This window comes from Centruroides vittatus, unplaced genomic scaffold, assembly GCF_030686945.1.
Source record: "Centruroides vittatus isolate TY-2023 unplaced genomic scaffold, ASM3068694v2 contig_883, whole genome shotgun sequence".
NCBI lineage: Eukaryota > Metazoa > Arthropoda > Arachnida > Scorpiones > Buthidae > Centruroides > Centruroides vittatus.
The window spans coordinates 363,253-377,827 of NW_027122575.1; the positions used below are offsets into that span (position 1 = coordinate 363,253).

Genomic DNA, 14,575 nt, shown 5'->3' on the forward strand with positions numbered 1-14,575 from the left:
TAAAATAATATGTTATTTGAAAATGTTTCAGATAAGAATAAAAATTTTAGCATGTCTAGCCACTCAGTTTAGAGCTGAAATAAGTGAAAGTGAGTATATTTCATTTCATTTTTCTCTACAAAGTTTTTGAGTTTTTATTGAAAAAAGTTTTTTTTAGTGTTACGCAACTTCATTTTTGAAGATTTTCGAAATCGTGCTGATGTTGCATTTGCTTGGTTATATGAAGAATATGCAACTTATCAAGGATTTAATCAAATGTCTCAGCTTACAAGCAAACCTTCTATAGAATATTATGAAAATTGTTTTTGTTTGCTTTTAGAAGGTTTATTATCAAAAGGAGACCAGAAAGAAAGAGATATGTATGAAAATTTAAAATTTTTAAATATATTTGTTAAAGTAGTTATAAGGATTGTTTTAATCATATATTCAGATATATCAAAATAAGAATATTTTTTTTATTTAAATTTATTATATAATAACTCAGACTCCAAACGAGTATTTTAAAGTAATATTAAAAATATGCATAAAAAATTGAAATTAATACATTTCCAAAATGTGTATTATTTCTTATGCTGAAATAATGTGTTGTACTGAAGTGATATCTAGTTAACAAGCTGCATTTTCTACTGCATTAATTCATTTTAGAGATTTCGCTCTCTTTTATCATCACTAATCATATATCAAAACCTATATAAAGTTGATCCTTATTTATCATATTGGATTATTAAAGACCTAAATACCATTTTAATAATTTACTTTAGAAAATGTTAAGAGATTGTGGAATATAGTTTAATCATATTTGCCATTGTTATACTTAGATTACTTTTTAAGTTCAACAATTAAACTGCTCTCACATTCAAAGAAAAATAAATGAATAAATAAAATAAAATGTAAAATGTACAATTTATGTAATTCATACAAATTAGTTTTTATTAATGGTAATTGTTAATTATTTCATCCAGTGTAACCCCTTTCTGATGAGTATATCTGAAAATCTATTTTAAGTCAAAACATATAAATGGGCTCAAACTTTTTTATTAATTTTTATGGTTAAAATTTCTGCATTGACTCAATCACTACCTGTGTCTCTCAAATAACATTAAAGGACTACAAAACTCCTATATAGTTATCAGCTAATGATTCTGAATAAAATAAGATAAATGACATTATATGACATTTATTGTTTTCAAAAGTTAATAAAGTTTATAAATTAAACAATTAAGAATATTAGATCCATTAAAATTATATTTTAGAAAATCAGATGATGATTGGGCAGTAAAATAGGGTAAATTAAATTGTTTTTAATTAACGGAATTGTAATTGTTGATAGAAGAACCTGTAAGACAAAAATTTATTAATCTACACAACTGTGTAAGAATGAATAGAGCTGTTCATAGTAAACAAAAATACAATGTCAATTAAATAAAGACAATAAAAATTGGGGCCTGCAATTCATTTAATTCTAATGTTTGGGAACTTTGTGCTGATAATTAAAATATTTTGTTCTTGTAAACATTGGTCAGTACTCATTGTTTCAAGTATTTTGTCTTGTAAATGGGGAATAGAAAGAGAAGAAAATAGTCATTATATCAAATTCTTGTAAATAAGGGTCACACTGTACAATGTTTAGATCATTGGTTCTCAAACTTTTTTAGGATTTCTTGTGTGATGGTCTCTCTACAATTTTTTAGATTACTCACAGATCATTTAAAATTAACTATTAAATACAATTAACATATAGGCTACTGTTACAAAAAATTTTGACAAACATTTATTCAGAAAATGGCAAATCTTAGTTATCAAATCTACATTCAATGGGATAGGTGCATCTGCTTTGTCTGAAGTGTGACTCCTTTACAGTCCCCTAGAGGACCGTGGACCCCAGTTTGAGAACCACTGGTTTAGATGATAATTTTAAAATTGAAAATAACTCTTTTTTTATGTGTCTTTATAATTGTCTATTATTTTTTCCAGATTGTTTAGTCGATTTTTTCTTGAAACACCTTTGGTAACAGACAAAGTAATGGATATATTAAAAAGATTCTGTCATGATGAGGTATTTATAAATTAAAGAATTAAAATATTTAGATTTATTAAAACTAAAATGTTTCAGATAAATTATTTAACAGTTTTATTTCAAATTTTGTTTTAAATTGCATTTATTTTATCAATAAATTTGATAAAATTAATGCAATTTAAAACAAAATTTGAAATAAAACTGTTAAATAATTTATCTGAAACATTTTTGATTTTTGCAAAATCGTAATCAGAAATTTTTAATCCATAAGTATTTATACGACTAAATGTTTTTATTATTAAGTATTAAGAAATATTTTAAAAACATATTTAGTAAAATTTTTCATGATTTGTTCTCTGAAAAAAATTTTTTGATAGGCAACTGTCTCTCAAGGTCTTGCAACTCTTAAGGCATTAGTTGAACGCCGTCCTCCTAGACAACAGCATTTTCTTGAAACAATATTACAATTATCATTAAATGAAAAAACGGAAGTAAGAAATCAAGCAGTCCATGTCACTAAAGAACTACATGAAAGAGGCCAACTTAGAACACACATTGAGGTTATTATCTTTTAATGTTGTTTCAATTTTTCAATATATTTCAATTTAGGCATTATGTTTCAATTTTTGAAATGAACTTTATTCATGTAATTTCTCAATTTCTCTCTCAAGGAATTTGCTTTGAAGAGTTTAAAGTATCTTCTTAATAATTCACCACCACCAGTACTTGTTTCTGATAGATCAAGACCATGTAAGTAATGAATATTTCTTAACTCTGTAATAAACTACACATAAAGCAATATATCAATTATGTGTAGTAACAAAATATTTTCTGTATATAAAAGAATTATTGATTAAGAAATGCAACAAATCATAATCAGTTGTGATTTATTCTATTTTGCTTCTGGTCTGTTAGTTAAAACAAACTCAAATTTTTTATTGTAGTTATTATTATTTTATTATAAGTTATTAAATAATAATAAGAATTTATATTTGATTTAATATTATTTTGTTTCATTTTAGTATCAGGGACATGGACAGAAGAATATACGAAAGTTTGTCTTCATCTATATTTAACTCTGCTTCCAATCAATCATAAATTAATTCATGAGTATGTATCTTATTAACTGAAACAAAAATTTTAAAACTTTCATTAATCTTTTAAAAAATTTTCTGCTTTTAGTTTAGCTTCAGTATATGTTGGAACTGTTGCAAGTATTAAAAGAACAATCCTCAGAGCTCTGGAAAATCCAGTATGTAAATATATCAATATATATGTTATGTTGTTTGTGATTTATTACAAGATTATATTATTTCAAAATTATGTGAAGTAAGATGCATAAAAGTGTTGATAATATGATGACTGATTGGTGAATAAGGTTTCCATTTTTGAAGTGCTGGCACACAAAACAAGTTATGTCTAATTCAGGACACTAGTGGATGAAGTGTTGTTACTAAATGAGCAAAATATCACTTAATATAAATTTATTACCTAAATCCTAACATCTCATACCTCCTTTGCCCAGTTAATTTAGGAGTGTGTACTTATACTGCTGTAAGGAATTTTGCTTTAATTCAAGTTAGTCAAAAGTGGATATAATGTCTGTCCAATCCCCTAATGTTTATTAGATGATTGATGCTATTAAATTTTGGTGGTTAAAGGTCAAGGGAGTGGGGAGATAATGGGGATCGTGAGTATCTCCAGTAGGGTTGGACTTAATGATGATTTTACTTATTATTAGCATTTACAATTTTTTATAAAACTCATCTCTACCCTCAACATTAAGTTTTTTGCCACTTTATAATAGTTAAAAAGTTTTTTAATAAAATATAACAGATGGCACCACCAAAATTTTAAATGTTGCCAGGAAAGTTGTGCAACTCATTGTTGGTTTATTTTTCAATATTCACTATCAAATAACAAAGAGAAGAAAAGAAAAATCAGAAAATCAGTTTTATAAAAGTTACCAATATTGATGCATGTCATATAGTTTCTATAGAAATAACATGTAAAATGTGGAGTTATGAATAACCATGCTAATGCAAAAACGTGTAGGTGTTAGCACTTTGTCTATATAAAGTCACCAGTATGCCAAGTCTCAAATTAATTAGTGCATTCATATCAATGATGTGCAAGTGAACAGTGCTTCCAGTTTGCAAGTATCTAAGGATCTGTCTAAAAATTCTTGTGGAAGACTGAGTTGAGTTGCACAATTGCACCTGTCCAAAAATAATACATGCTCTTCTGACAATGTAACCAGATATGCTGGAAAAAAGAGTTTTTTTTCATTACTGATTTGTAAGTTGCACTACAACGCTCAGCTTATCAGTGATGAGAAAATGATTTCAATAGAACATTCTTAATCTTATCACATCAACCAATGATGAGCTCAACAAACATGTGACACACTCCTCACAACTGAAAGCTGTTGTGTGTATTGAACTGAGTCATAGACATGTTAAAAGAATTTTATTCTGTTTATCGGTGATAATGTAGTTGGTTAAAAAAAAAAACACTAATTTTATAATTCATGGACTTGCAAAGTTGAAAAATGGTGAATCATTATAAAATTCAATAGGAAGGATAATTGATGGGAATATATCATATCCATTCATAAAAAATTATGCTTGTTTAATTTTTACCTATAAGCAGGAATGCAGAATATTTTCAGGACTTAAAAAAATTTACTCAAAAATTAATATAAAAATTTTTAAATTAAAAGAACACTTTAAGTATGTGTTGTCATCATAGGATAGCATATGCAATTATAAACTTGATATAATATATTGATTAATGGAAATAAAATTGAAATCAAATGCAATAGATGTTTAGAAGTTTTCAAATTAAGATACTTTATTAATATCTTAAAATTGGAGCAATGATGTCTTATCAGAAGCAGAGCGTGGAAGGCCCATTTGAACCCACTGCTATTTGTACTGATGGCCCTCTTCTCAGGGTGGTATCTCTGCTGATATATTGGGAACATTCTGAAACACCAAGATTTTAGTATGGTTATGATCTTTAGACTATCAAAGAAATAAAAAGAAAGATAAGACATTGGTTTGTAAAATGAATCAATTTTAATATATCTGGAACATTCCAATATGCTGATATATTGGTATTAGATTGGCTCATCTCTAACTGATGGCAATAAATGTAAATAAGACTATAATTAGAAGAAATTTTAGTTTTATTTACCACAATATTAAAAGAACAAAATAAATAATTAGAAATATTCAAGTGATACATGTTTTTAATCATCAATTAATAGCAATTCATTTAATGTTCTTTGCTTGCCTTCCCCCTAGTATCATCTTCAACAAAATATAGCATAATTGAAGTAAGAAATTCTAGTAATTTTAAGTATTATACTGCAAGGAAATAATTAAAATTATCATCATTCTACAATAGGGCTTTAATTGATAATTGTGATTGATGATGATTGCATGTTATCAGCCACATACTGAGATGAGGATGGAAAAGACAGCTTAAAAATACTTATTTATCTGAAACTTGTGATATGTGAAACTCTGATTACAATAAGCAAAATTTAATGTGTTAGAACATGCCTTCTGATAGCATTAGACAATTTATTACAATAAATAGATTCTAAATTATTTACAAAATACATCCCTTCAAATTTTAACATGTTTTTGTGGGTCTTATTTTGCATAAATTTTTTTTACATATTATCCAGGAATGCAATTTTCATATAAATTGAACAGTCAAATCAATACAATCAAACTGTTGTTTTTAAATTTTAAATTTAAAATCATTACAATATTAATGTTCTAAATATAAAATTTAGAGCATTAACATTTATTAATAGAAATTTTGAGTATATTGTTTTCAGTAGATGTTAATATGTCAAAACATTTTTTAAAAAGATTATATTAAAAATGAATTAGAAAAATTATTTAATTATTGCAGTGAAGCAATCAACTAAGAGTTAATCTTAAGAAGCATAAATCTGAAAGTCATCGATAAATTGTCAAAATTCATTGTTATAATTTGGCTAATTAAACACGCTGATAAATTTCAACAATTTTTAATAGTTTGTCAAAAATAATTATTTTTATATGTTTGTAACTTATTTCTATAGGTAAAAGGAATGGGAATGGCATCACCTGAATTATTACTATTGGTAGAAAATTGTCCAAAAGGTGCAGAGACACTTGTAACAAGAATTATTCATATTTTGACAGATAAAGGTATTTATTAAAAATTAGATTTATTTTGTGTAAAATTATTCAAATTTTAAAAATATTTTACTAATTGATTTTCAGCTCCTCCATCAGCAGAATTAGTTGCTAGAGTTAGAGATTTATATCATAAACGTGTACCTGATGTAAGATTCTTAATACCTGTATTAAATGGTCTTACAAAAGTAAGTACTAAAAAGTCAAATATAAGTATGATTTTAACATGGTTCCTTGATGCAATAATGCATTTAGAATTTTTATTATTTGTAGCTGATGACACAGTTATAAGTAAAAACACAAAATATGTTAACCACATTAGAATCTATTATAATGAAATCGTTAACAACATAGTTATTAAACTCATTAATTTTGATGAAGTATGAATAAAATAATCAATATACTTACTATAGTGTATATCAATTATTGCTAGAGTTTTATATTTTCTAAATAATTTTTTTTCATGTTATAGAAAATAACATAGGATTTATCATCATCTAGGTTATTGTAATATGTATAATAGTATGATTATACTTACAATCATTAATAAATGTCTATAATATAAAAATTATGAAAAATTTTATATTGCATTATTATTTTTTTTCTACAGAAAGAAGTAATAGCTGTTCTGCCAAAATTGATAAAATTGAATCCAATTGTGGTGAAGGAAGTTTTCAATCGATTACTTGGTAGTCACAGTAAGTATAATTTAATGAAACTATAATAATAAATAGCAAGCTAATAATAATTTGTTTCGAATCATAGCTGAATCTGGAACAAGTTACACAAGTCCTCTGAGACCAGATGAATTGCTTATTGCTTTACATAATATCGATCCATCAAAATGTGATATGAAAACAATTATAAAAGGTAAAGAAAGCTATAAATTTATAGAAGTCTGTTCATAGTTTTTTTTAACATTTTACATGAATACATTTTTGAAACAATATTTTGTTTGATGATTACATTACCAGCAAAGCCCTTCCTAAGTTTACTTAGGTAATCCCCAAATTCCATAGTTTAGGCAAAGTAGAAAATGAAACTGCTTTTTGGACTTTGAATAAAGGAAATGTAGGCAAACCTAGTTGTGACAACAGTGTGAGAAATTACAAGTCTGAATATGTCTGTATAGGACATAGTAGTGTATTTTCAAAGCCAAATGTTGTTTACAGGTTAAAGTTTTCAAGTTTGGCAATTTTCCAGTTAGGTAGTTCAGGAATTTTTCAAATAACAGAGAAATAATAGAATACAATATTGCTGTTTCAACATTTTTTTGTATGTTTTATAAAGCTTTTAATAGTTAATCTTCAAAAAGTTATTGTAATCCTGTGTTATTGATGTTTTATATTTGAATCCAATTTCTCACAAGTAATAAGTTTAAGCCTTATTTAATGATTTTGGTTAAATTATGTTTTAAAAACAAATTGATAAAAATGCAAAATAAATCATGTTTAGTTCATGTTCTTGTAGAATTTACATTGTCAGTACATCTATGTTGACTGATAACAATTAATACAATGATTTTGCCTAAGGCTCTCATGGTTCAGCTAGGTTTGCATACATTATTTTTAGTCAAAGTCCAAACAAAAGTTTCATTCTGTGCTTTTCCTAAACTGTTGCGATAATCTGGGAATAACCTAAGCAAATGGCTAACTTAAGTTTACTGACAATATATTTTGCTGATAACAACTAGAGTTATATATATATGAATGATTTTATAGCCTAACATAGAGTATATCATCAATATAAGACAAAGTGAGAGACTATGTTTATAGTCTTCCAAATTTTCCTGAATAGAATTTAATATCAAATATAATTTCATTAATTTTTCTCATTAATAAATAAATTGAAAATTATTTATTTATAACTATATTATAGTTCAAGATAATGTTGACTTATTTAGTTATCAGATACTGTAGTTGATATCCATTTTCTCTGCAACCCCATATTGATAAATGGGATTATCAGTTTCTTTTACCCTTATATACTAAAATAAATTTTTATAAATACTTTTTTGTAATTTTTCATTGTCTGCCAAATAATGAATTTTTAGTATTTTTACTAAAATATTTAGTATTAATTGAAATCTTTAACAAATATTTGGAACATGATTCTTGTTGTAGAATAAAAACATTTCTTTTAAATAATTCTATAGAAAATAACAGGCTTAATATATATTTAATCCTATTGCTACTTTTATAGCTACTTCGTTGTGCTTTGCCGAAAAGCATGTTTATACACAGGAAGTATTAGCGGTAGTTATGAAACAGTTGATGGAACAAAATCCATTGCCAACTCTTCTAATGAGAACAGTTATCCAATCATTGTCGCATTATCCCAGACTGATTGGTTTTGTTATGAATATTTTACAAAGATTAATTTTAAAACAGGTAAATAATTTTGAGAATATTAGGATTTTCAAATTTTTTTCCATGAATGTATAATGAATATTTGATGATTAATTATATATTTTAAACACAGAATTTAATCTTTCAGTTTTATATTCTGAATGATTTTATTTATAATATAAAGTTTCTTATTTAGATATAAAATTATATGTTTTGTATAGTACATTAATTCATATCATATTGTTATTTAATTTAATGCAATCTATAATTATGGGGGTAATTTAGATAACATAGATATCATTGATAATGCAGGAAGTTGCCCCCAGTGATAGTAATTTGAGAGGCAAGTTTTATGCTTCTTTTTTACTGTAACCAGGCTGTAAATTTTTTCCAGGTTATTTACATAAGTATGTATGTGCACTTTTATTTATTATTAATTCTGTTTCTAGGGACTAAAGAGTTTAACGCTGATATTTAATAAATAGTGGTTAAATAATAAACTGAATCTTGATTTTGCTGGATGGTGAGATTTGGTGCCTGCAACTTGTACATGTTAGTCTACTGTAAATTGTGCTTCAAATCTTTAAACTTAATAATATGAGGAGATAGGCTGTGATTTTTCATGCTAAGAGGTAAAAACATGAAGAATTTGACTAGTAAATGTTCACAGCTAAACAAAGCACATCTAAGCAGTATTCTATATTTCCATTGCCATCAACCAGCTCACATATAAAAGAAAACATCTTTAACATCCAGCTTTATTTCTGCTTCAGTAGCAATTGTGATAGAAATGATTCTGCTTTTTGTAAAATATTTCTTGATAGCAAAATTGCACAGAACTTCTTGAAGGGAAAAGTAAATCATTTTATATAATAAACCATGGACTAACTCCTTCTTTCAGAGATTGTTTGCAGACTGACTTGAAGAACTGCAATGATTGTGGTGATATGTTTTGATGAATCCCTAAGCAGTTATTCAGTGTTGTCAAATGATTCTACATGGTGGCATGCTAACTAGCAAAGTGTTTTTGCTCATTAGTGGAACAATGTTTTCTTGAGACATTCAAGTATTGATCATCTGTTGAGAGGCTTCACTGAAGGTCTGTCACTTCCTTTAAAAATTTAAGTTGAAAATGGATGGTCCTAATATCAGCAGATGGTTCTAATGTGAATCTTAGGTTTCTAAGGAAATTTGGAAACAGATTATCTTGGATGATAGTATTAAAGATGTCCAGATAGAAGACTCAACCATGAACTTACAACAGAGACAATGATACCATAAGCCAGGGGTGGCCAACAGTTTTTGCCCCCGGGCCGGATTGGAAAGAAAAATTCTTTCATGGGCCAGATGAAATATTAAAATTAAATCGTGTTAAAATAACAGAAGTTCCTGATGCATGCACAATGTCATTTTACAATGTGAAGAAACGTACGAGGGGGAAAAAAACGTTGACAGGCAGGCGGCACTGTGCGTCACACGTCAGCATAAACAGAGTGACATGGCGGAATGGCAGATGAGTTTCAGTGAGTGTGGGGTCTTTTGTTCTTCAAATAGTGTAAATTTATAACAGATGAATGCAAAAGTTATAAATTTCTATAATGGAATTTTTTTAAAACATGAAGAAGTATTGCGAATCCATTCCACTAATTATTGGAAGTTAAGTAGCTAATTTTGAAAAATTAATCACGGACCGGATAAACCCATTATGTGAGCCGTATGTTCGCCACCCTGCCATAAGCCATGATGTTATTCCCTAATCACCATAATATATATGTCATGTCCTAGTCAATTTCTTCTAGTTGGTACCTTCTACAACAAGCAATCTGATGATAATATGTAGTTCAAATTTTACATTGGCATTTTTTTTCCACTATCTTGCATGTTTCTCTTCCACAGCAGACAGTATGCACATACCTTATATAAGTGACTGACAGATGAATGTTGTCTCTAACACTGGCAGAAATTTAATTAGTTAAACCTCTGAACAAAGATTAATCCTTCATATTTATTTAAATTAAATCTGGATTTTTTTCAATTTTGTTTAACAATTCTTCCAGATGATAATTATTGGGTTGTTCAGAAAGTAATTTCGTTTTTTCCATAGAAAAATAAATGCAATATTCTTATAATAAATAAATTTTTTATTGAATTATATATTGACCATTTTGGTCAAATACCTGTTGTCATTGTTTCTGGTAGTAGCATGATTTCACATTCATAAAAATTTTGATCGTTGTTTACAAAAAACTGATCCAAGTGATTTTTGACATTGTCATTTCAAGTAAATGTCTTAGTTAAAAAAAATTTGTATAGACCGGAACAAGTAGTAATCTGTATGTGTCCGATCTGGCGAATATGGTTGGTATGATAACACATCCCATCTAAGCTATAACAGTTTCTGACCAGTTACCAAACATGTGTGAAATTTGGCATTATCATGGTAAAACACTACATTTTTTTTGTTGATATTACTCAATTTGTTTACTCAATGGCAGTACACTTTCGAATCAATTGTTAAATGGTCTGGTAAAAGCTCAAAAAAATTTCTTTAAAATTCAACCATAGAGAGCATCTCTCGTTAATAACATGTGGAACCCATATATCGAGCTTTGAAACGAAACCAATTCGTTTTAAGTAATAATAAACGGTTCAATTTAACAGATTTAATCTCTTAGTGTTTTCGCGTGTTGTTATACGGCAGATTGCTTCAATCAGCACCTTTATTTTGTTCTCATTGGCTTCAAATGGCCATCCAGAATGTGGTGTATCTTCGATATTAAAATTGCTAGAATGCAATTTTGTAAACCAGTTTTGGCACTGTCTTTCTCTCAACACATCTCCAAACATGTACCACAAGTTTTTTCTTGTTTGAACAGCATTTTGATTTTTTAGTTATAAAAAAGCAAAATATGCCAAAAATGATGCTTTCGATCTTCCATATTTGATGGGTCACTGAAAAAAAAAAAAAAAACAATTGTACAAAATCAAACAAAATTTTTTACAAATAAGCCTTAAAATGTCAGCTGTCGAAGTATATAAGGAAAATGTGGTTTAAAATAAAATTGGCTAATAAAAATACATCTAATTCCTCTAGTAATAAAAAAACGAAATTACTTTCTGAACAACCCAATAAATTACACTTAAACTAATGTTATTTCAATCTCGAAAGTTAGTTTCAATAATTCTATAACAACTATAAAACCTGCATTTTTAGATATCAAATCAAACTCTAAACAGTATTTAAATATTGATAAATTATTGAAATTATTCTTTTAACAATCCATTTAATCTAAGTAATTTGGAATACTTTTTATTTAGGTTTGGAAACAGAAAAAAGTTTGGGAAGGTTTTATTAAATGTTGCCAAAGAACAAAACCTCAATCATTCCAAGTATTATTACAATTACCTCCAGCACAATTGACTAATGTATTTGAAGTGAGTCCAGATCTGAGAGAACCATTACAACAACATATTAGTTCATTTACTGAACATCAGGTTAAAAAAAAAGATATTTTTATTATGATTAAATTTTAATTTCTAGCTATTGTAATCTATAATAAATTTTGTAATTTTTCAGAGAGCACATATACCACAAGCAGTATTAGATTTAGTCATTGGAGATAGTAATGTAGAGAAAGAAAACCAGGTCAAAATTATTTTAAATTTGCTTTTCTTAAAATTTCACATAATTTAATTTAAATAACTCAAGGTAAATTTTATATTTAGCTTTTGGAAGATATTTCGCAAGAAGAGCTTCCAGCACACATTAAAAATGAAGAATGCCTGGAATCATTATCTCAGGGGCAAGAACAAGCTGTGCCCTTTGAAGAGAGCATTGAATGACTAGAATATTAAATTATATGAACTTGTACATATTTACTGTAAACATATGATTGTATGTTTTGATTATACTTAACATAATTAAGTTCTTTTCACGTCAAAAATTGAGAATAAATTTTTTATTATTATTACAATTATTTGTTGAATTGTTCTTGAGAACAGTCCTGCTCATTTCACCTGCCATATTTCGTAAAATGCCATTGCACTAATTATCTTAACCTTTCAGCAGTGGGTTAGTCAGGTATGGTGCTATCCCTATGTAGTAGAGAATAAACATGGGAAATTTTTAAAGTATGTTTCCATGCATTTTTTCTCATTACTGTTTAGGAAAAAGATTTTGTAAAGAAAACAGTTAAGTCTTTTTTTATTGTTATATAATTCCTTTTTTATGTGAATTTTCTTTTTGCAGTAGTTTTTGGCAATATCTGCAAAAGAATTTTGCTGATATAGCCGTCAGTCACTGCTGTCACAGGAGGGCACTTGGCAAGAATTAGTTACTGGGTCAGAGTAGAGGTGCTAAGTACTCCATGACCTGTGAACAATTAATATGAAAAAACAAAGTTCGAATTTTAATTAAATTTAATATATTATATTGTATTCATAATATATTTTGTGTAGTAGTAGTAGTAGTTACTCAGCACACCACATTAGACAGCTTATTGATTTTATTTATTTTTTGAACTGCATTGGACAAAGGAGCGATTTTTATTCCTTTAATGAGTTACCAATCGTAGAAAATGGGAGATAATTTTGATTGTGACACTTCCTTGTGTTCTGCAAGACAGCTGAGATTCATAGAATACAGGGTAATCTAACAGATATTCTTGAAATTCAGTCAAATAAATAAGAAAGAATAATTTAATCTTTTTAAAACCACAAACCATTTTTTCCAGCAATTCTATTTTGTAAAAGAATTCCAAATTATCTCAATCACTCTTAGCATGCACAGATACATTTCATGGTGTTGAAATTCTTAGAGATCATGCAAATAAACTGAAATGACTAGAATATCAGTTATAAAGCATGCGTTGGCTGAGAAGCACCCTCTGAATGGTCGTGTTACCATTAGCCATATAGAGGGCAGTAGTGGAAGGTTGCAAGTAGTTTATCATTGTCTGCCACTGGTAAATGTTTCATGAGAAGTCATGATGTCTTGTCGATGACAAAGGGAACCATATGAGCAGGTTGCGAGTTTGAACGGGGGCGCAATTGATTAGTCTGCATGAAGAGGGATTTTCTTATGAAATTGTAGCTTGTGGGGTGTAATACCATGATAGTTATGTGAGTTGAAGAGTATCAGACAAATCACAAATATGGCAGTGGATGATGATGATGATATGTCAGCACAGGCTGACAAGACCACCTGCATGACAATTGCAGCGTACAGCTTCATTTCAACAGTTGACACAATATTAGAGCATTGCTATAGGTGTGCCATTGTGTCCATAGTTTGCCAACGTTTGCTGTACCATGGATTGTGTGCAAGCATTCCCTTATGCAGGATTCCCAACACAAAATCATTGACACTTGCGGCAACAATGGGCTCATCAACATAGCAACTGGCAATTAATCATCATCTCTGATGAATCCTGCTTCAATTTAGGGTACAATGATTGCCAAGTATGTGTTAGACATTATAGAGGTGAAAGCCATCTTCCATCTTATTTAGCATCATAATGGGCAATCACAAGGTGTGATGGTCTGGGGTGCAATTGGATATCATGGATGATCTCAGCTGCTCAGAATTGTAGGTACGCTCAACACCAACTGCTACATCAGGGAAATTGTGGAGCCTGAAGTTGTACCCTTCTTCAATGTATTCTTGGAGCTGTATTTCAACAGGACAATGCCTGTCTACATATTGTTAGGAATGTTCTAGATGACTTCTCATCACAACAGATATCGCTTCTTCCTTGGTCTGCCCATTCACCAGATGTTGCCTATTGAACACGTCTGGGAATTTGTGGGGTGGAAACTCACTGGTGATGCTAGTTCTGCAGCCAATATGGATGAACTTTGGGTTCAGATTGCTTCTATCTGGAATGCTATTCCTCAAGTAGACATTTAAAAACTTGTTTGATTTGATGCCACAATGTGTAGCAGCTCTTATTGCAGCACATGGTGGCTTCACCAAATACTGGTTTTTGGCATGTAATATTGTTTACTTTGTA

General features: G+C 28.5%; 1 protein-coding gene across 1 annotated transcript in view; it reads left to right on the forward strand.

Moving 5' to 3' along the window:
* Sym (symplekin) overlaps positions 1–12,538 on the forward strand; it is a 55,146-nt gene extending 42,608 nt beyond the window's left edge. The window contains exons 18-32 of the mRNA XM_067280339.1: positions 32–89; positions 158–359; positions 1,975–2,056; positions 2,395–2,577; positions 2,689–2,767; positions 3,040–3,127; positions 3,200–3,269; positions 6,120–6,228; positions 6,304–6,404; positions 6,827–6,914; positions 6,982–7,086; positions 8,419–8,606; positions 11,883–12,059; positions 12,142–12,210; positions 12,291–12,538. Of these exons, the coding sequence (XP_067136440.1) occupies positions 32–89; positions 158–359; positions 1,975–2,056; positions 2,395–2,577; positions 2,689–2,767; positions 3,040–3,127; positions 3,200–3,269; positions 6,120–6,228; positions 6,304–6,404; positions 6,827–6,914; positions 6,982–7,086; positions 8,419–8,606; positions 11,883–12,059; positions 12,142–12,210; positions 12,291–12,407 (1,716 nt within the window). The 3' untranslated portion in view covers positions 12,408–12,538. The remainder of the gene's footprint in view (positions 1–31; positions 90–157; positions 360–1,974; positions 2,057–2,394; positions 2,578–2,688; positions 2,768–3,039; positions 3,128–3,199; positions 3,270–6,119; positions 6,229–6,303; positions 6,405–6,826; positions 6,915–6,981; positions 7,087–8,418; positions 8,607–11,882; positions 12,060–12,141; positions 12,211–12,290) is intronic.
* The last annotated feature ends 2,037 nt before the right edge of the window (positions 12,539–14,575 follow it).